Here is a 21,653-nt window from a genome sequence, read left to right as displayed (position 1 = left end):
CCTTAAAATCAACATGTTTATACTCCTTTACAAAAAAGAAGGGAAAAAAAAAGTATGTTGCAAAACAGAACAGAACAGAACAGAAAAAGAAAACCTTGCTGTAAATATAAAGCAGTATCCAAATGTTTATGAACATTCAGAAACTTTTTTTTCATATTTTGTGAATGGGAGTTACCTCATATCCGTATACAAACCATTAGACATTCTTAAAGATACATCAGGGTAGGTGGGATACTATAACAACATTTAGCATATTGTTATACTATTCCACCCACCTTAATGAGGATCCTTTAGGTGTTGCGATGCCATAGCCTTTGGAATCCAAGTTCCCACCAACTTTCATGGTGTCACAGGGTTTTCTTTGCTCGATGTACTCGTTCATGGTGGACTCCAGCAAATAAGCGTACTTTCCTTTCGACTTCCGTACCCGAGCTACTCCTTCTGCTGTAGTCCTCACAAATACAGAAGGCTCAGCACTTCTCATATATGTCCACATTTTATCAAATACAGCAATTTTAGATCTCTGCAGAGAGACAAAGGGGCCCAGATATTCACTATTTAAGAAAGCAGTGAAATTTACATAGAGAAAAAATGAAGACAGTTATTTTCAAGAAGTAGATGGTAGAGAAGAGAAGAAAACATTATCATTTAATAGCTTGCCATCAATAATAATTCTGCCATTAATGTAGAAAGTTTCTTACATTGGTGTGTACTCACCATATTGTTTTAATGACATATGTCAGATGTAAACTGAGTGTTTTTTACTAAGTAACCAACCATAGAAAGGTCACTCCAAGTTAAGGATTAGCTGAATTCCTTAGATAACTTCAACACTGATATTACTTTTCTGGATTATAATTTTAATTTCATTTGTACAAGAAAAGTGCCTTAATTATTTAAATTAAATGACAAATCATGCATGGGTGACATGAACTGCTATCAAAAATGACATTTATTGGTGGAATAGAAAAATGTAGATTGTCAGAAGAGTGATTGGATATTAAAGAGAGGTTCATTTTTTTTTTGAATTATGTGATTTCCTGATGTAGGTAGATTAATTTTTTTTCTCTGTCCCCTGAAAAATAACTATTCCAGTTTATAGTAATTACATGGACAAAAGAAAAAAAAAAGAAATTTCCCCTTTTCCCTCCAAATCCCTAATCCCTCTTCTTCATGATATCCCTTCAAATATTTGAAGACAGATACCATGGTCCTCCTCCAAAGTTTTATCTTCTGCATCCTAATATTCCTAAATATGATTGAACCAATCTTTACATGGCATGAACTTGTGGTCCTTCACTCTCCTTCTTTCCCTTTCTTAGGATGCTCAACCACTCATAAATTAACTTTTCATTCCCAAAATGAAGCACAAAGAACAAACACATTCCTCTAAATGTGGTCTAGTAAGAGAAAGGTACAGCACAACTATTACTGATGTATTCTTGGACAGAGCAACTTTATACACAGACGAAGTTTTTTTAAACTCTAGTTTTCTTGGATTCTACCTTGACAATGTTGACTCATACTGAGCTTACCACTCAAATATGTTTTTAGAAAGTCTGCTTTCTTCTGAGTCTCAAAGAACTGAAGAAAAACAAAAGTGCTTGGATTTGGAAATTTGGATGTTTACTATTTCTCTTAAGAATCAACATATTTCTAAACAAAATTTCATACCTTCCAGTGAGTGAAAGTGAAAACAAATTAGTTCTTCATAGTAAAAATCCAAGATAGAGGAAGGCTTACTCATTTTTTATTAGAATTTCACCACTGACCCAAGGCCAGAAACAAAGTAGTCATTAAGATTCAGATTCCATGAAAGGATTAATGTATAAAATTCAAAATTAGAACCAAATATGGTTTATTTCTTTATAGGAAGTGAATCCAATTCCATCTTCATAATCAAAGTTGTAGAAATAACTATGTATATGTTTTAAAAATTGATATTCTTAGTATTTGGGCAACTTTATATATTAGGAAGCTATTTTAGAAGAACTCTAGATCCTCTGAGTGGTATAGTAGATCTAATCAATTAATTATTTATATGTCATCAACTCCATTTTTTTACTTGTAATGTATAGGGTTATTTATGTAATGTATAGGGTTATCCCCTAACAAAGAAATTAATTAGAGCACAATGAATGTCACAAACTAGTTATATTGAGAAAATGCATGAATTTATACATAAACATTCAGTATTGTAGTTTTCAAATTAAATCTCTTAGATTTAGTTTTTAATGGATGTTGAATATTCTCACAACATGCACATACTCACATACACATATAAATGTGTATGTGTGTGTTTGTGTGTGTATTGTGGAAATATATATATATATATATATATATATATATATATATATATATATATATATATATATGTATGTATATACCTGTGTGTGCTTCCCTTTAAGTATAGACACTGACTTTGAAGTCAGAGGATCAGATATCATAACAGCTCTAACATCTTTTATATTTCTCCATCTATAATACAGAATTATTTTAATAGTTTCAACCTTAATTCTATTTCCATAGAATATTCATTGCTCTACCTCTTTGTGAAGGGCTATGATGAAGGGTATATTCTGGTGTTATTGCCAAAATATATCAGAATCATGTCCTGAACTCCAACTCCCAAACCCCTCTTTCAACCTCCTAGCCTACATAATAAGAAACACTAAACCTCACAAAATATTTGTTCTCACAGGTCCATGGCCTAGGGTAACACAAGAATAATAGAACACAAAATTCAAGTGAACATTGAAGGAAGAAAAAAATTTTCTTTTCCTTTTATTCAGTACTTTTTCAGCCCTGCCTGACTGTTTTTTAGCTCTTCTGGAGTTTTCTTGGCAAAGACACTTTCCAGTTAATTTTACAGATGAGGAAATCAATGCAAATAGGGTTAAATTACTTGCTTAGTGTCATATAGTAGCAAGTGTTTGAGACCAGATTTTAATTCAAAAGATAAATTCTTCCTGATTCTAGAACCAGAATTCTCTCTACTTTTCTAATTATTGTCAGACATTTCTACAGAAAGCACATCCATGAGCATATCTCTGGATATATGTGCTAATGGCTAGATAATTATTTCTTAGAGATAGTTAAATTCAGAACTTATTCTTTGTTCAGTGATTCAATAAACATTTATTTGATACCTGTTATAAACAAACTTGAGGATACAAGAAAATTCCAAAGTGTTTCTTGTCTCAGAGCTTTTTTATCATCCCATTCTTGTGCCTATATAAAATAACTACTATGCCATTAATTCAATTGATCTTAGTAGGTGGTAAGAGGAATAATTTGATTTGCTAATTTATCCTATGATATTAGCCACTTATCTCATTTTAACATTCCCAGAAGTATTTTTAAAATATCAAAAAAAACTATAGAAATCTCTAATTGTTATATTTTCAGGTAGTGTAATCAATCAATTTTTTAAAAGTAGAAAATGTGAAAAAATGTTGGGCCTAGAGATGTAGACTAGGAAGGTCACTTCTGTCTAAAAATAATGCTTCCACCTTCCCTGTCTGATTAACTTTCCTAAATTGCTCCTGCTTTTCACAGATGTATGTATGCTCTGTTTATTGATTAAAGGAAATGATGTAGATCCTGGGCAAAGAAAAAAAAGCTAATATCAAATTTTGCATCCTCCATTTAGCATTCAAAATCCTTAATACCATGGACTCATCTAAACTTTCAGATCCTCTTCTATCTTACATGACCCTAACCCATCTCTCAGAACTCTGCATCTCATTGACACTGACCTCTTTACTATTCCTCACAGAAGCCATACCATCTCCTGACTGTCTATACTCAATGACTTTTGCCCTTGTTTTGAATCCTTTCCCGCCTCATTGTTGGTTCCTAATTTCTTCAAAACTCAGCTAAAATCTGACTTTCTATAGGAAGGCTTTTCCATTCCAATTTAATCTTGTTTTGATTTAAGGTATCTTGCTTTGGGAGTAATAACATAAATTTACTGATTATATTTTTTGAGTAGGCCAGCATTATAACTGATAAAATTATATAGCTCTCCATTCTTCTCTCATGACCAGGGAAAACCCAACTTGGGTCAAGTAGATTAATAAATGGATTTTTAGTAGCTCATTATTCAACCCTTCCCTTGAACATCCCATGATAGCTTTAATTGCTGATAGCTAATTAATAAGTGTCCCATCAATCTATATCATGGGGAATATATACAAAGGGGAAAAACGAACTCTTGTCTTCTAACCAAATTCTATTAAAAAGGAAAACATTCCTGGAGATTCCTAATGCCAAAGAAAATGCAAAAAAGCAACAGACTAGATGGTATCTCTGACCCCCATCCCAGACAGGAATACAAAGTAAGTCTCCTTAATATACAGGAATTAATACAGTATGTGAAAAATAAATTCTCACAGTCTTAGTGCATTCCCCATGTCTATTGTGGACACCTGATCCTGTATATATAAGCTTGATTGTTCAACATTGTTCACATATTGTCTTCCCCATTAAACTACTGGACATTACTTTCCCTGTAGACAGGAGAACAGGAACTATTTTTTCCCACTTCCTGGTGCTTAGTACAATGTTTGGATGATAGTAGAGACTTAATATGTGTGATTGACTGACATAAGAAACATGAAGATGTGCTCTAACATTGCATTCAACATCTAGATCCCAAATAATTCAGTTTCAAAATAGCTGGAAGTCAATTTGAACCAGCTTCTCTATAAACAATGTTTACTATATAATAAAATGTAATCCCAAAAAATTTTTTTTAAGGATTGGCTCATAACTTCCAGAGATTATAATCTGTTTAAATACTAGACCCAAAGGCTAAACTACAAATAGTCTTGTATCAACATCATCTCTATTACATTTCCTTGATGTCTTCTTTTTCCTATACAAAGAAGCAGCTATTGAATAAGGGAAATTTTACAAGGTAAATTTCCAGTTTTACAAGCTAAATTTCCACAGTTCAGATGTCTCTATGTCCCTATATCTGAAAAATGGTGTGTATGGAGGAAGAAAAGATTATGAAACAATTTAACATCAGTGATCTGCTTGTGACTAACCAATCAAGGGTTTGAATCAATCCTTCTACTGTACAATATCTCCATTTCACAAATGCTACTATCTCCTAGGAGCACATGATCATTGCTTATAGACTTAAAAGAGATCTTAGAGATCATGTAGCTCAAACACTGATTTACTGATAAGGACACTGAGGCTCAGAGAGGTCAAGTATAGTATAGTGCCCAGTGAAGAATAACGGAAAGAGTCCTTGACTTGGAATCAAAACATCTTGGTTCAATTTCCAGATTCATCACTTAATATTTAAATCTCTATTTTTCTCATCTATAAAATGCTAATATTTGCACTACTTCACAGAGTTTGGAAGGAAAATATATGAACTGAAACATCATTATTTAGCACATTTAAAAAAATATTCTGGTTCTTGGATGGTCTGACTAATGGACTGACATATTTCCCACAAGCAGTATTTGGAGAGGTTTCTTCTTTTCCTCTAATCCCATGAGAGGAATTACTACTGCTGCAGCCAACAACTCCTCATACTTTCCTTCTCTCAGCTTCTTCAGACTAAGATGAGATGTGTTTTTGTCCTCGAGAACCTGTAGCTCTTTGGAAAAATGTTGCAGTGCTGGAGAAAGACTCTAAAATCCTAATAATGATAACTCCTGTGATAGGAAGATATGTCAGGAGAAGCAACAAGAATCAGAGCTTCTCTTTTGGAAGAATGTAAGTCTGTTCTGTTATGGTCAGCAGGGCCATAAAAGTGCTTCAGTGGCTGCCAATACATGTCACTAGCTCACTTGCTATACCTGTGGTCATGTTCTCCCTCTAACAGCTGCTGGGGATCAATTGTTCCAATTTATTGCTATGGCCATTGATAAGTCTTTTGAGTTTTCCAGGACCTCAGAATGGATGCCATCAGGTAACTAACTGTTTGACAGAATAAACCTGGGTGAACAAGGGGCTGGTGAGGAGTCTTTTTTCTTTATTGCCATTCACTCATGTATTGATGTAAGCTTTGTAGAGAATTTTGCAAGTCTTAAAGCAGTGTAAAAATCCTACTAGTAGTAGTAGTAGTAGCCCATTACACTTTGGAATATCTGTATTTGCAGGAACTTTTTTTTCTTATATGAAACTTAAATTTGCTTCTTTGCAACATTCACCCACTCCTAATTCTATCCTCTCAAGTAAAAAAGAACACGTCCAATTATATAAGTTAGCAATTATATAACTTTGACATTATAGAAAATGGTTTCACTAGGATTAAGTTTGGTTTCACATAAATCTAGCTTTTAGGATATACTTTATAATAAATCTCTATGGAACAAATCCTATTTTCTGATTGATTTCTGTTATAATATCAGGAATTGTATTTTCATAATCTAAACTGAAAACCATTAAATAGAACGATGTGATTAGGAAGAAGATGAACCCACAGTAGGATGTGGGATTGTGAACTTTCAGAACTTCATTTAAATGTTCAGATGTTTCTCTGTCAATATTATTGCTAACGGTATAGCAGTTATTCATATGTATATAACACGTTTAAAAGCACTTGCCTGACTATAGTTCTCTCTGATAAGTAGTGCAAATTTCACTCTCCCATTTTTCAAGTTGAAATTGTCTCAGAGATATTGTTGATATGATTTAATTAACTTGTTCATTGTCACCAGGGTAATAAGAAGCAGAACCCGGACATCTAACTGGTCTTTGAAAACTAATCTTTATGCTCCGTTATGCATTATTTAAATGTGAAATTCTAGACAATTAAACTTGTTAGGACAAGAGCTACCAGGGCTCATAGGGGTTTAATGTAGGCTAAGGCCCTGAGCTGTATTATAAATGTTATGATAGTCTCAATGCCACTGAAAACTACTATTCTTGGAGGTCACAGAGGTCCCAAATGCCACAGTGGTCCCAATTTGTCACTTTATGCTACTGAAGGAGGAGGAAAAATCAGTACAAAATACTAAAAATAACAAATTTTAAAAATCCTTATGGATTTTTTTTTGTTAAATCTACACATTGATGGGAATGAAAATATCCACTGCTAAAGTAAAGATTTGCAGTAACAGTAATTGTAGGCTGAAAAGAAGGTAGAAAATACCAGAGAAACCATCAAGTCCAAACTTTTCATTGTATAAAGAAAAAAGACTAAAAGGTTATGACTTCTAAATATGAGATCTCCAATATGAGTGAGAAGTGGGATTTGAACCCACATCCTCTGCCTCCTAATTCCATATTCTATCCACCGCAAAAATACTGCCTAATTCCTTTGTATTAAATATTCTCAGTTTGAATATTACCTTGTAGAGGAATCAGAACATAACTTTGAAAACCCTATAGAAAAACTTCTATCTTATATAGAAGAAAGGAGGAAAGTCACTGGAGAGTTTTAGCAGGATAAGTGAAATATTTCATATTCACTGGTAGCAGGATGAAATATATATTAAAGAAAAAGAGACTGGTCAGGTTATTCAACTAGAATAATGCCACAGCAATTAATGCATAAGATGCTAGAAACAATGAGTATCAAGAGAAAGGAAGAGATAAAGAAGAAAAAAATTCTGATGAAGTAGCTAAAAGAATCAAAGTATTTTAATTTGAGGGACTGGATAGATAATATTGTTACTGCCAGAAGCAGGTATTAAGAAAGGGAAGTAGTTTAGGTGGGAGGAAAGTGATAAATTTTCGCCATGATTTCAGACTAAAGAATGTTAAGTGATGGCAAAATATGAAATGAAAATACATATTAGATATTTTGAAATATGGATTCAGTGGTCATCAGAATAAGGGTGCTGGTTAAAGTCATGAGAATAGATGAATTCTCAGAGAAATTATGAAAAGACAAATGGAATACTCATCTGAAAATACAGTTAAAGAACAAGAGGAGCACCAGAATCCAGTATAGTAAACATGTAAAGAACAAGTGGATACATTAAAAATAAAGAATTGTTCCATGTCATAGAAACCAAAGGAGAACAATTTCAAGACAGAGGTTTTTCTGTTGTGTCAAATCATTTGATGTAGTCACAAAGAAGGATGGTGGGGAAAGTTTATTAGAGTAAATGAAGTTACCACTGATCTCCAAGAAAGTTTTATTTAGCAGAATACTATTATGGAATCTAGATGCTGGTGGTTAAGGAGGCAGTTATAGTGAATAGGCATTAAAAATAATCCATCCCTCATATAGAACAGGAAAAAATAGATAATTACAAATCATAGCAGGGGCAAGTGGTCTTTTGTCCAAGGGAGAGAAGATCATGATGTATTTGAAGACTGAGGAGAAATCCATGAAGAGAAGAAGACTGAAAATGTTGGAGGTATGAAGTATTAGTATGAGAACCAAGAGCCATAGAAAACTGAAGGATAACTCCTGAGAAGTTAACTTTCAAGAGGATTAACATTTATTTTTCTGAACTTGAAGAGAATTATTGGGATGTAGATTTAGGGGAAAAGGTTTCCTAAAGTCCTAGCAAAGGAAGAACATATTTGTATCAAATTCACTTTTATGCCTAAATCACTTAAAGAACTTAGAAATCACTTAAAGCACTTAGAAGTGCTTTAGAATGGTGCAGTTCAAAGAGTTGGATTTGCTTACTTGCTCAGTGATTTTGGGCAAGTCATTTATCTCTGAATTCCAGAGAAAACAAATATAATTGGACACCCATATTGAAATCCACTTAAATAGAGCACCATGTTTCTAGAATGTTTCCCCTAAATATTATAAGTATAATTTCCCCTAAATATTATAGGCATGATATTTAAAGAAATTGTGAAGGGGTGAGAACAACTTAGACAAAAAGTGTACCTTGGAATTCTTCCAAAGACAATTAGATGCTAAAGCATCAGAAGGATATTGGTACAGGGAAGTTCTGAAGAACATATCTCAATTGCTTTTATTAGTGGGAGATCTGGTACCAGTAACTAGATCTCAAAACCCCAGAATGACAAACCCCCTCCATCCTTAATAATAGAAGCTAAGCCACTGAGAAAGAGAGCAAGCCCATATTAATACCAGTATCTAAAAAGAGAGGATTTGACCTAACCAAAACTAGTCAAGCATAGACCAGAGCCACTCCTTTGCCTAGTCCACCAGCCAAGTAAACTGTGATTGGTAGCCATTTGACTTTTCTAAAGACTATGGCCCCTATGTTTCAGTGGGGAGATTGGGAATGGGGGCAGTTCTTGTAAGGAGGTCCTCTATCTCTCTGATCTGCTCTGGTGTCTTCCCACTTTAACAAGAAATTTATATGTATTTTTATATTTGTATTTTAGGCAAGAGGCTATATTATTCTCATTGTCTTGATGGAGAAGGAAGGAATTTTGCTATTAGTAACTTTATTCTATTCCTCACTACCAAGTAATCTTCCCAAAGCACAGCTCTTCCAAATTGATATAAATTATTTTAATATAATGAAAATAGATTCTTTTAATATAATATAAATTCATTTTTTTACCATTATCACTAATAATAGTTTATTATAGAAGAAAACCCATTCTGAATTTCCTTTTTATGACATGGCAGAAGCATGTAAATTTGTATTCTCATCAGATGCTTTCTATACAATTACAGTAAGAATCAAATAAATGAATTCGAAATGTAGGTTTTAAACCACCAAAAAACAATCCCCAATACTCCAAACTACAATGATGGCCTATTGCTTATGCAAAAAACTCTAAACTCCTTCATATTTTATTAGAGACCTTCCAAAATTTCAGTCCATTCTACTTTTCCTCACATCCCATTACTCCCCTGGAAAGAGCTCTGGCCAGATTTGACAATTAATATTTTCTGAACATGCCTCATATTTCCTGCCTCAGTCACTTAGCTTATGTTACCCCCATATGCCTGGGATGTTCTTGTTCTGCTAAAATTATTCTGTTTTTATTCAAAGCTTAGTTCAAATAGCATCTCCTCTATGATCTTTCTCAGTTGAAAACAAATTTTCTTTTATTTTGAATAATGAGTATTATGGATTTTATTCTTTTGCAGTTCTTATTATTGTTATTATTATGGGCAGTCAGTTGGCACAATGGATAATGTACCAGGCCTGGAGTCAGGAAAACCTAAGTGTGTGACTTTAGGCAACTCATTTAATCCTGTTTGCCTCAGTTTCCTCTTCTATAAAATGAACTGGGGAAGAAAATGGCACACCACTTAAGTGTCTTTGCCATGAAAACCCTGAATAAAGTTATAAAGAGTCCAACACAACCAAAATGATATTAGAAACAACATTAAACTGTTAACAGTTTACTTTTATCTTTCCTTCTAGAAAATGAGCTATGTTGAGGACTTGTTTCTTTTTTTTTTCTTCATTTATTTATTCTAAAACTGGCCATTAATATACCTCATATGTAACAGATAGTCCACGTTGATTGAATTAATGAAATAATTTGGGTAAAGATCACATAAACACATAGGGAAAGGATATAAATGTGATGCATTTTACCAAAATCTATTTATTCTGTAGTAATTAGAAAAGGTTATGGAAAACAAAAGGTTATTTGTTTGCTTACTACTTTTGTTTTCTTTTTCTTTTAATTTTTTCATTATAATTGAAAAGAAGTTTATTTTTTATTCTAGAGGAGAAAATACAGTCTGCATAATGTAAGGCAGAAATGAATTTGATTTGGAGTTCTTTAAAAGTATATGGGGACACTAAATGACTGGGGGAAATTCAATGGAAAGGGAAGTATCAAGGGTAAAAAAAATTCTAAAATAGCCATAGTCATTCCACCTAGTTTCAGGCCTGTGACTATGCTAAAACCCATCTCTGACTTAAAGCATTCCTTAATTTTTCATACTTTCATAATAGAATTCATTCTTTGTCCATGAAATTAATTAGTGTTAGATGAATGCACTAACGTTAGATGAAAGTACTCAGTTATAAAAAGGCTCCTTGTGCATGCCTTTTCTGTTATAATTATAAAGCTGGAGACATAGCAGGCAAATTCATTTGCTTTAAAAATGAAAAGGCATATTTTACTATATGCATGGATAAAGCAATTTGGTGGGGAAATATGAATTAAACACCATTGAATGACAAGTATATACTATATTGATTAAAGATTAAAGACCTCACAATTTTTTCATTTTTAATTAATATTTAAGTGATAGTAATACTAAGGTATCTGTGGTTCAATTTATTTTTTCTCCTGGTTGAAGTATTTACTCTTCAACCCTCAGCCACTTTAGACAAAATCTATCAGCAAGAGAAATTCAATGTTGGCTCATATTCTATTTAATCTATCTCTCTTGTCTCACAGCATTTTCCCACTAAACAAAATAAAAAACAACTCTAAAATAATCTATTTAATTAAGATGACCACTTATAAATGATGAGAAAAGGGACATTTTCAACATCAAAACATTTTAAAAGCTAATTATTATAATTATGCCTTAGAAATAATGAAAATGAAATGATGCCAAGTGTTCATAGATCGTATATTTAAAGAAGTTAAAATGACTTTCCAAATATCTTATTAAGCCTTGAAATGTTTTAGCAAAATAATTATAGATGGATATATTTGTCTGTTTTAATGATGTAAAAACCAAAAGTTGAAGTTATCAAGTAACTTGTAAAAAATATTTTGCCACCCAGTAAATGAGTCAAAGGGTAACACTGGGCTTTTTGGTTTGACAGTTTCATCTTACCTTCTTTAAATCTTTATGGACTATTACTCTATGGAGATATATTGAATCAGTACTATATATTCTACTAAAATTTGCATTTGCTACATGTTATTTTCTTCTTGGCTAGCTATGCCTTTCAGCTACTCCCACGTACTTTGATTTTTATCTCTCTTTTCCTTTTCTTATATGTGGAAAATCATAATGTTATAAAGGTATTATATTGGATACTTAGTTCACACATATACAATTTGTTGCATTGATTTGTCCAGAAAGAGAGATAGAGAAATATGAATATGAATAATGATAATGTGAACTAGTGCTCAGGAATGAAAAATGGTGATTAATGCAACTTTCTAAATCTGAAAGTTAGAGATGTTAGCAACCTCCTGAGTAGAGGAAGCTTCCATAGAAGGAGGTCCCCAAACCATCCAAATCATAGGTCTATACCACCATCTCTCTAAAAGCTGAAAGACACTATGATGGGTTCTGGTGAAGCAAATATAGATAAACACAGCACAAAGGTTCAGCATTTATAATCATATGAGGTTTACATAGATATACCTATATATCTATATCCATATCTATATATATGCACACACATAAAGAAAACTATGAAATGTGCACCTACCTACCCACACATATGATTAAGAAACAACCAAACAGTGGGAGTGATAGTGATGAATGTAACTTCATCACTTTGTTATATGTGCAAAGGAATAATCTAGGTTCAGGCAATATTCTATGGGAAATAGGAGAAGAGAGAAATTATTGTCAGATGGGTAAGAGATCAGGAAGGAATTAAAATATGAGGTGATATTTGAGTTAGTTCTGAAAAAATGGTGATGACTTCTTAAATTAGATATAGTGGTACAATCTGTTGAAGCATAAAAAAAAATGTGAGTAAAAGCCCAAAAATGGGAATGGGCAAGATAAGAACTTGACTGTAACACAAGTACAAAGAATGAAATATCCTTACTTTCATGTAGTGTACAAAAAGGAAAATGGTCTAAAATAAAGCTAAAAGATAAGTGGAAGCTAGATTGTAGAGAGCTTGAAAGTCCCATTTGACCACAAAGAATTTATTGATGTAGAAGCTAAATTAAGATTGAGTAATAAAAGGAAGGGTTATCTAAAGTTTCAAATCCTAAAGAGAGGGCAAAGAAGGATATGGACTGAAAAGTCAATACGTCTGTCCTCCAGAAAATGAAGACAATCAAAATCCATATTAGAAATCATAAAAGAATGAGTAGTCAGGGTAGGATGGGGATGGATTCAAGGAAGGGTGGATTTTTAGGTGGATTTGGAAATGGCTGAACAATGACATCTCAAAAATGCTGACTATAGGAGGTATGATTCTAATGATAACATTCAGTAATCAATTTATCTTAACATTTTGAATTATTGATAAAGAAAGTGCATTCATAAAATTTTCATTTGACACAAAGTTGTAAAATTTAGTCTGGATTCAAGATTCAAGGTTCAAGTTTATTTTGGTAAGTTGGAAATAGAAAAAAAATAATGAAAATCATTGTTTTTAACAAAGGTCAATGTTAATGGCAGTGATATTAAGTCTTTCAACTAGGTTAAAACAATGAAATTCATGAGTATAAGATGCTATAAAACAATTTAGATGAAAATAAAAAAGGGCATTTAATTGGATATAAAATCAGTATAAGTATACTAGATAAATCTCTTATCAAAAACAAACAAAAAACAATGCAAACTTGTTTCATTGATAATATAGTGTCCAGAAGCTCAGATCATATCCAGAGAGTTCAGTTCTGGGTACCACTCAATCACTGGCAAAGTTTATTTTCCCAGAAGGCTGATTGGTACCATAAGTAGAACTTAAAGGGTGGTAAAGTCCAACTCAATAAAAGTATAAATCAGCAATCAATTAAAGTTTCCCAAGAAAGTAGCAGCATGCAAAGTAGCAAGCTATCCAATCTAAAGAGTATTCATGGAAGGATGGGATGAACGATCTGTCAAGGATGTGATTGGAACACCATCTGAATAGGAGGAAAGGATGGAACGCATGACCTCTCACTTCCCTTCTAATTCAAAGTTTCTGTGATTTTCAAGTCAACAGACAATGCTCTTTAGACAATGTGGGCAGGACACTCAAACTCAGCTTCCTTAAGAGTAGGAGTACTGCATGTGCCTGCAGATAGAAATGTTATCCCAGCAAAACTGGTTTAGTTGGCAATCAATATGCCTTGATTAAAAGGACTGGAAATCTGTTCAGTTGCAGCTGAGTGCATTTTAAAGGGAACAAGGCTGCTAATGACACAATGGGGACAGTATAAGAGACCACCTGCATAGCTTCCTGTTATAGCCACAACTTGCCTTAGATACTTGACATATCTAGTTCCTAAGTCCTGAAGTTATGTTTTAATATTGCATAGTAGTAAAAAGTCAGAGGAGGAAGGTAGGATAGCACAGGATTTAAATCTGAAGTTTTAAGGGTAAAGGCAAGAAAGTGAATAGAGTATGAACTTGGGAGTTAAGAGCTAAAATAAAAAGGAGGAGAAAAAATGGGGAATGTCACCTACAAAAGTCATGTTTTTCCTACTCTGGATTTTATATTTTTCATCCCTTTTTGGAAAGATAGTAGTGGCTGTACAGTTGTTTTCTTTTTTCTTTTTAAAAATGTTAAACCCAAACTTTATATTTTATAATGAATACAGTGTATTAGTTCCAGGGCAGAACAGCAAGGGCTAGGCTTTGGGGGTTAAGTGAAATATCCATGGCCTCACAGAAAGGAAGGGTCAGAGATCAAATTTGAATCCAGGATCTTCCATTTCTAGCCTTGTCTCTCAATCCACTGAGCTGTCTTTATTCTTTGGAGCCAAATTTTGTTTAGTTAATATTTTCCAGTTTATTCCCAGTATATTCTTTTTATTACTACATTTGCTCTCTGATACTTTTATAAGGCAACATAAATGTAAATAACCTCTTTTGAGGGCAGCAATCAATCAATCAAGTATGTATTATGCTCCTACTGTGTGCTGTACCCTGTGCCACTTGCTAGAGATAGAGGCACAAAGGAATGAATAATTCCTATTGCTAAGTAGCTTACATTCTAATGGGGGAGATAGCAAATACACACATGGAAACTTACTTCATAAATGTAAAGAGAAAAAATAAAAAATACATTCAAAGTACCTAAATACAAAGTAGCTTGGAAGAGGTTATTAGTATTTAGTAAAGGAGGAATCATTTGCAGGAGATGGTACTTGATCTACATTTTATTTATTTATTTTTTTAACCCTTACCTTCCATCTTGGAGTCAATACTGTGTGTTGGTTCCAAGGCAGAAGAGTGGTAAAGGCTAGGCAATGGGGGTCAAGTGACTTGCCTAGGGTCACACAACTGGGAAGTGTCTAAGTGCAAATTTGAACCCAGGACCTTCCATCTCTAGACTGGGTCTCAATCCACTGAGATACCCTGCTACCCCTTTGATCTACATTTTAAAAGAAGAGAACTCCATCTCACTGAGGTGAGGAAGGAGCCCATACCAGACATATGGAATCGCCAATGCAAAGGCTTGGGATCTCAAGATAGAATACAAGATGAGGAACTGAGAAGGTAGTTTGCTTGGTCAAAGAGGTCAAGAAATGGAGCAATGTTGAATGAGGCTGGATAAAGAGTTTGGAGGCAGTTTATACAAAGCTTTAAATGTTTTTTTATTTAAAATTTATTAAATTTCATTACTAGGAAATTAAATTAATTTTAAATTAAATTAAAAATAAAAAAATAAAAAATATTTTAAAGTTTAAAAGATAGTAAGATAAATATATATTATCTATCATAAAAGCAATAATTCACTAGGGTTGATTGCCAAAGGGAGTCACATGGTCAGAACTGCACTTAAGGAAAAGGACTTCAGCAACCATGGGTGAGAGAGTCATGAAAACTAATTAGGAGGTTGTAGCAGTCATGTAGGAGAAAGGTGATAAAAGTTTGGATTGAAATGGGAGCTTTGTGAATGAAGAGAAGGGGTCTGATGCCTGAGATGTAAAGGTAGAAACTTCAGTATTTGTCAACTGTTTGCATATGTGAGGTGAGAGAAAATGAAGAATCCAGAATAATGGTAGAGTTATGAATCTGGGAAACTGGGAATGATTGTGATGTCTGATTTTTAAAATAGTGAAATTTGGAAGAGAAAATTTTGAGGGAAATAGAACAAAATCTAGTTTTGTACTTTGTGAGATTGTGATGTCTTCAGGACATTTGCATTTTATTTATCTCTTTAGACTCCTCATACCTAGCAGTATCTTGTTCAATAGGTGTTCAAGATGTCTTAATTGAATGAATAAATGAGTGGATATATGAACTTCCTATAATGTCTGAGTTGAGATTTAGGCAAAAAATTAAATATACTGAAGTAAAACCTACTAAATAAGTGAGAGGTTCCATTCTTTCTGTCCTGTTTATATGCTTATAAATAGTATACTTCTCAAGAATACTTGTTTCCCAACCATGACAGTAATACACATTTATAATTGTCCAAACTCCTTTGGGTTGGAGAATGTTGAAAAATAGGTGCCCACTGTTCACCTCCAGGTAGAAATTAATAATCAATTTCATCAGTTGGCTTGCTTTTGGCAGTAAATATAGTGGCATTCAAGCAAAATTATCCTCCAGAGCAGTGTCCTCCAATCTATTTAGCAATTACATTTTATTCAACCTGACACTGTTCAGCTGAAGCTAATAGAAATGCTTTTAGTCATTATTCATAGTTAGTAGCAATTCAACACCTAACCCTTTAAACTGACTATATAAGCTTTTGAAGGCAATCCGAATTTTCTATTTTGCTTTTCTTCAGAGCTCTGGAATGGGCTATTACCATGGCAACCAGTGTGACAAAAATGGCTAGAGACAGGCAGCACTTCAACCAGATAATTTGATTTTTTTTAAATTGAGCACCAAACCACCTAAAGATCCTGTGTATTTTCATCCCCTTCAAGACATCACAGATATGGGGATAAAAGGAGGCTTTTGAGATTATGCCAGATTCTTAAATCTTTCTTTCTTTTTTTTCCCCAGTCTCCTGGAATAACCATTTTTAGAAGGTAATGATATCTTTGAAAAAGGCTCATCTCTCTACTTCTTTCTGAAAATAGTCTAGGGCCACTATGGCTGTGGTAAAGCCAAATTCCAAAGAGAATTATTGTGGGTTCAGAGGAGCATAGATTTAGAGACATAAGAGATTGCAGAGAATATTTACTCCAACCTCCTCATTTTAAAGATGAAGAAATTGGGATTCACTAAAGCCAAGTAATTTGCTCGAAAATGTCAAGGATTAGAACTGAACTCAGGTATTCTTGACTACAGCCCATCACTACTAGGTCATGCTGCCTAGTTATTAAGTCACCAGTTAAAAAATATAGGTGATATACTCAATTTCATGAATGATCAATATCTCTCTGAAGACATCTTCTCTGTACCATCTAATGTTCTCTCTAGCCAACTGGTTATAGGGAGGGCCTGTAGTTTCACAAGTTGGTTTTAGAAAGAAGACTAGGGACTGTACTAAAAAGGGTCATAACTATATCTATTGTTCCTGGGGCAAATTCCAATGCATTTGGGCCAGTGGATTGATGCATACCATCATTCAAGTGACTGCATGAGGGAGAGAAGAGAGGCAACTTCTGGCAAAGTTGCCATACACCAGAAAGTAACTCACTCTGCATACAATCCAGTTGCCTCCTATTTCAACTCTGTTCTTGTTAACTCAGTCCTAAACTCTGTTATTTCTCTCCTGAGATACCACAAAAGTCATCATGACTTTGTAAATTTGACCTCCTAGACAAAACTATTTCCTCTGTCCTAGTTTTAGCCATCATACTAATACTGGGGAAAGCAAAATACTTTCCCTGTATTTTGTAGGCTTCTGGATAGTAGAATCTTCATAGCTACACTGGGGAGCTGTCAGTTACACCAATCATATTTCCATCTGGAGCAGATTTAGCTCACAGTGCACAGGAAATAACATGCCCCTCTTTGCCTTCATTTCCTTTTCTATTCATCAGTATGTAGTCAAGAGGTTCAGCCATCATGCAGATGGTTATGGATGAAGAAACTCATATGCATGCAGAGAAAAAAAAGTGGGATGAATGAGATGTTTCCTTACTGATTTCTTAAGTTTTGCAACCATGTTATAAGAAGACAAAAAATATTGAAAATGACCATCTGGAATCTCCAAAACTTTGCCCTTTCCCTTGTTATAGAAATTGTTGAAGGTCTGCTGAAATCACCAAAAAGAATATTTGGAATAGTCCCTGTCCTGGAAAAAACTTGAGCCCAATTTCCTTTTCATTTCCTTTTCTGCTAATGCTATTTTCCCCTTCTTCCTTATACTTTTTCTAGGTTTTATAGTATAGGAAGTAGAATTCTGATGTCGGAGAGATGAAAAATGGCAAAAATAAAAGATATTTTTTTACCTTATTTATAGATAGCATGTATAACCAACAGTCCTTGGCTACACAAAATGCTGTTTTCTCAAGCCCTTCACAAAGTTAGTCACACTTTTAAAAATGATTTCTGACCATAGAGTTGACCTAACTTCAGAAAATAGGTTTAAGGAGGAAAAAAAAAGAATAAACTCAAGGATTCCCTAAAATATATGCAAATATTCTAAACCATTTGGGACATGTGCTTCATGAATGAAAATAATGAAGCAGCATGGTTTAGAAAGAATAAAAATTATAAGCAACCCAGCCAATGTAGGCTTAAGTTGTTTGGAGAGAGAAGTTGCATAAAACATATCATCAGTGATATGTAAGAATATCCCTACTATGATTTGAAAGGAAAAAATAACATAGTAGAAATAATACTGGATTTGGCATCTGAGAATCTGGAAGTAAATTCTCACTTTATTATTCTTTGTGTGATTCAGACAAATCTTCCCATATCTCTGGACCTTGGTTTCCCTAAGGAAGAAAATATTCTCTAAGTTCTCATCCAAGTGATAAAGCCTCATCATTGTAATTAATTATTATTAAGACCATAATAAAAATATTAATTCTTATTATAAGAAGTTTTGTGGCACACTTAGATAGAGCATAGGACCTAGAGTCAGTAAGGCTTGGGTTTAAAATGCCTCAAATACTTACTAATTGTGTGACTGTAGGCAAGTCACTTAATATCTGTCTGCTTCAGTTTCCACATGAATAAAATAAGGATAAAAATAGCCCTTATTGCCAGGTTTATTATGAAAATAAAATTAGATAGGCAAAGCACTTTACCAACCATAAGATGATATAAAATTGATTAAAATTATTGATATTAATAATAATAGCTATGTTTTCTATGCCATTTTATTGTTTTAAAGTACATTATCACCATTATTATCATCACCAATATTCCTAGCTATAAGGATTGAAGATTTTATGATCCCCACTTCATAGATGAGGAAACTAAGGCTGAGAGTAGTGAAGCAGCTTCCCTCTGGTTACCTAGTAGCATGGGTTCCTGACTGCATCTCTATAGCTCTTTTCATTAAGACACTGCTCCATCATGCATTGTGATGAAAGCAACTTAATTGCTATTGAAGGATTTTTACAGTTCTAAGAGTTCTTTGAGTCAATGCATGAGTATGGATGTATATAGGTCCTCTAGAAATATTATCTAGGAAAACATCCTAGATGTTTCAATTTTTGTCCTATTTTATTGAGAAAAGAAATTGCAAAGATGTGCAACACCCAAAATAGCTTTTTTATAATTGAAAGCCTAATTCTTTCTTAATTATAGGTATGCTACAGTGCCACTATAATTAGTGGAGATCAGCAGATCTGAAATGAGTCAGACTATCATTTTCTGACTCCCTAAGGAAATTCTGGGCTTTTAGGAGGTTCAGAGAAGCCTTGGAAATGAAGATACAGACACTGCCCTCTCAGCATCACTTAAGGGTGATTACCCTCCATTTGCAGTATTCCACTTCTGACTAGGGGAAGGAAATGTGTGTTCATTTGTTGATGAGCCCTTAAAGAAAGACACATCCATCCATCGAATAGCTCTATTCCCACAAGTGGATTTTAAAGCTACTGTCCAGGCATTACTTCCCTCAGTCAGTAACAGTGCACAGTATTCATTTTTGAATTCTCTGCCAAAGAATCTGAAAGTACAGATTTCAACTTGGTCAGTTAATATGATGTTTGGAGGAGGAGGAGGGAACATTTGACATCAGGTCAAGCATTGTTCTCAAGTCTTATGGAAATTATTATTTCTCTTCTAATGCAAGGCACCAATTTATCAGTGAGCTTAATTAAAATTGAGAAGAGAGGACTAAGTGTACAGACACCTGGGTTCTATTTTCAGGTGTGCTAGTTGAGTTCTGTCTGACCTTAAAACTTGTTCTTTACCTTTCCTGGCCACTGCTTTTTGTAACTATCCCTGTAGAATGTATGATATCAACAAATATAATTATTTTATACATGAAATTTTAAATTCTATAGAACACCTCTATTTTTTCATTTGAGCCTCATAGCAACCCTCTGAGGTAAAAGTTATTATTTTCCTGATATTTCAGATGAGGAAACTGAGACTCAGAGAGGTAAGTGATTCATCCAGGTGGAGCAAATAGGTATTATTTGTGATGGGATTTGATTCCCAAGTCTATTATACCATGCTTTTCCATGTTTTAATTTTGTACAATAGCTTAACTCCCTGTCTTGGTGCAACATTAACATTGACAGATTTTGCTACAGGCGAAGGTGGGAAAATAACATGCAAAGGGCTGTTAGATAATAATTTGATTCCTAGGATCTAGATCATATTAAAGAAAGGAAGTTAAAATGGAAGACCACTCACTTGACTAAAAATAATAAAGATAAAAGCCAAGCAGTGTGTATGAATGTGTGGATGTGTTTAAATAACAGATGTTACAGTTTTCTTCTCTGTATAATTAGCAGACATGGGTTTGCTAGCAATCTGACAGAAAGACAGAGAACAGAGAGTTTGCCCCCTCAGCTCTAAATTCAACCCACTCAAGCCATTTATTCACTGATATCAGGCTGGGTTCATGGATGAGCCATCTGCCCAGATCTACAAACAAACCACTGATTTAACCAGCTATCAGCCCTGTAGATTACAAAGACCCACAGATAATGATGGTAAAGGTAGGTGTGGGCATCTTTGTCTAACCCCTGGGAGTTTCAATTTCCAGTACTATCACTACCGACTCCATTGTACTACTGTATTCCATGGACTTTGCAGGGACCACAAATAAGTAAGGCCAATTGGTTTAAATTGAACAGAAAATGATTCTGTTGTTACCCCAAACTCATTTTGGCAAATATAACCAGTTGAAAAGGTGATCATGAAATGTTCCTAATAAAACTTTGCAAAGCTTAAAGTATAATATAAATTCTACAAATAATTATTCAAAGAACTTATTATAATATTAATATCATTATATTATTTTATCCAATATAATCTGGCTAACCAAAACTGTAGTGGACTACCTCAATAGAACAGTAATTCCTTCTCAACAGACGTCTTCAGAAAGGTTGCTTGAAGTATATTGTTTTTGGAACCTACATTGGATTAGATCAGGGTTTCTTAGCTTTTTTTTTCTGTGTTGCAGTGAAGTTGATGGCTTCCTCAGAATAATATATTTAAAGTAAAAAAAAAATAAAATGTCTGAGATTATAAAGAAAACTAATTATATCAACATATGATTTCAATTTTGTGGATGAGATGAGGTAGGATAAAACAAACATTCAGATAAGTAAATTTGATGTTCTTTGAAGGAGAGAACAGTAACAGCAAAGGTAGTCAAAAGGGACTTTGTGTAGGAGGTGGCACATAAGCTGAACATTGAATGAAAAAAAAGCTTCTGAGAGGCAGAGAAGAGGGAAAATGATGAAAAATTCCTAAGGTTGCCTTAGGGATAAAGATGGAAAGCCCAAAAACAATGAAATAAAATGGGAAAAGAAATATGAAGAATGGAGAACAACCAGGAAGCTACTGGAATATAAAGTGAAGGGAACCTAAGAGA

The 21,653-nt window shown here is 33.7% G+C and overlaps 1 protein-coding gene and 1 non-coding gene across 9 annotated transcripts in view; both read right to left on the bottom strand.

Moving 5' to 3' along the window:
- GRIA2 (glutamate ionotropic receptor AMPA type subunit 2) overlaps positions 1-21,653 on the bottom strand; it is a 178,232-nt gene that overhangs the window by 5,553 nt on the left and 151,026 nt on the right. For all 8 annotated transcript variants that reach the window (XR_008912922.1, XR_008912921.1, XM_001375094.5 and 5 more), the window contains exon 13: positions 276-523. Coding sequence is in view for 6 of the 8 variants with exons in the window: in XM_001375094.5 (XP_001375131.2) it covers positions 276-523 (248 nt within the window). In the remaining 2 variants the exon portion in view is untranslated. The remainder of the gene's footprint in view (positions 1-275; positions 524-21,653) is intronic.
- MIR2985-2 (microRNA mir-2985-2) lies at positions 219-275 on the bottom strand. Its single transcript, NR_162925.1, has one exon. It is a non-coding gene; the product is annotated as a microRNA mir-2985-2 (primary transcript).

Source organism: Monodelphis domestica, chromosome 6, assembly GCF_027887165.1.
Source record: "Monodelphis domestica isolate mMonDom1 chromosome 6, mMonDom1.pri, whole genome shotgun sequence".
Classification (NCBI taxonomy): Eukaryota; Metazoa; Chordata; class Mammalia; order Didelphimorphia; family Didelphidae; genus Monodelphis; species Monodelphis domestica.
The sequence above is the reverse complement of the archived record's forward strand: the minus strand, read 5'-3'. Positions and strand labels throughout refer to the sequence as shown.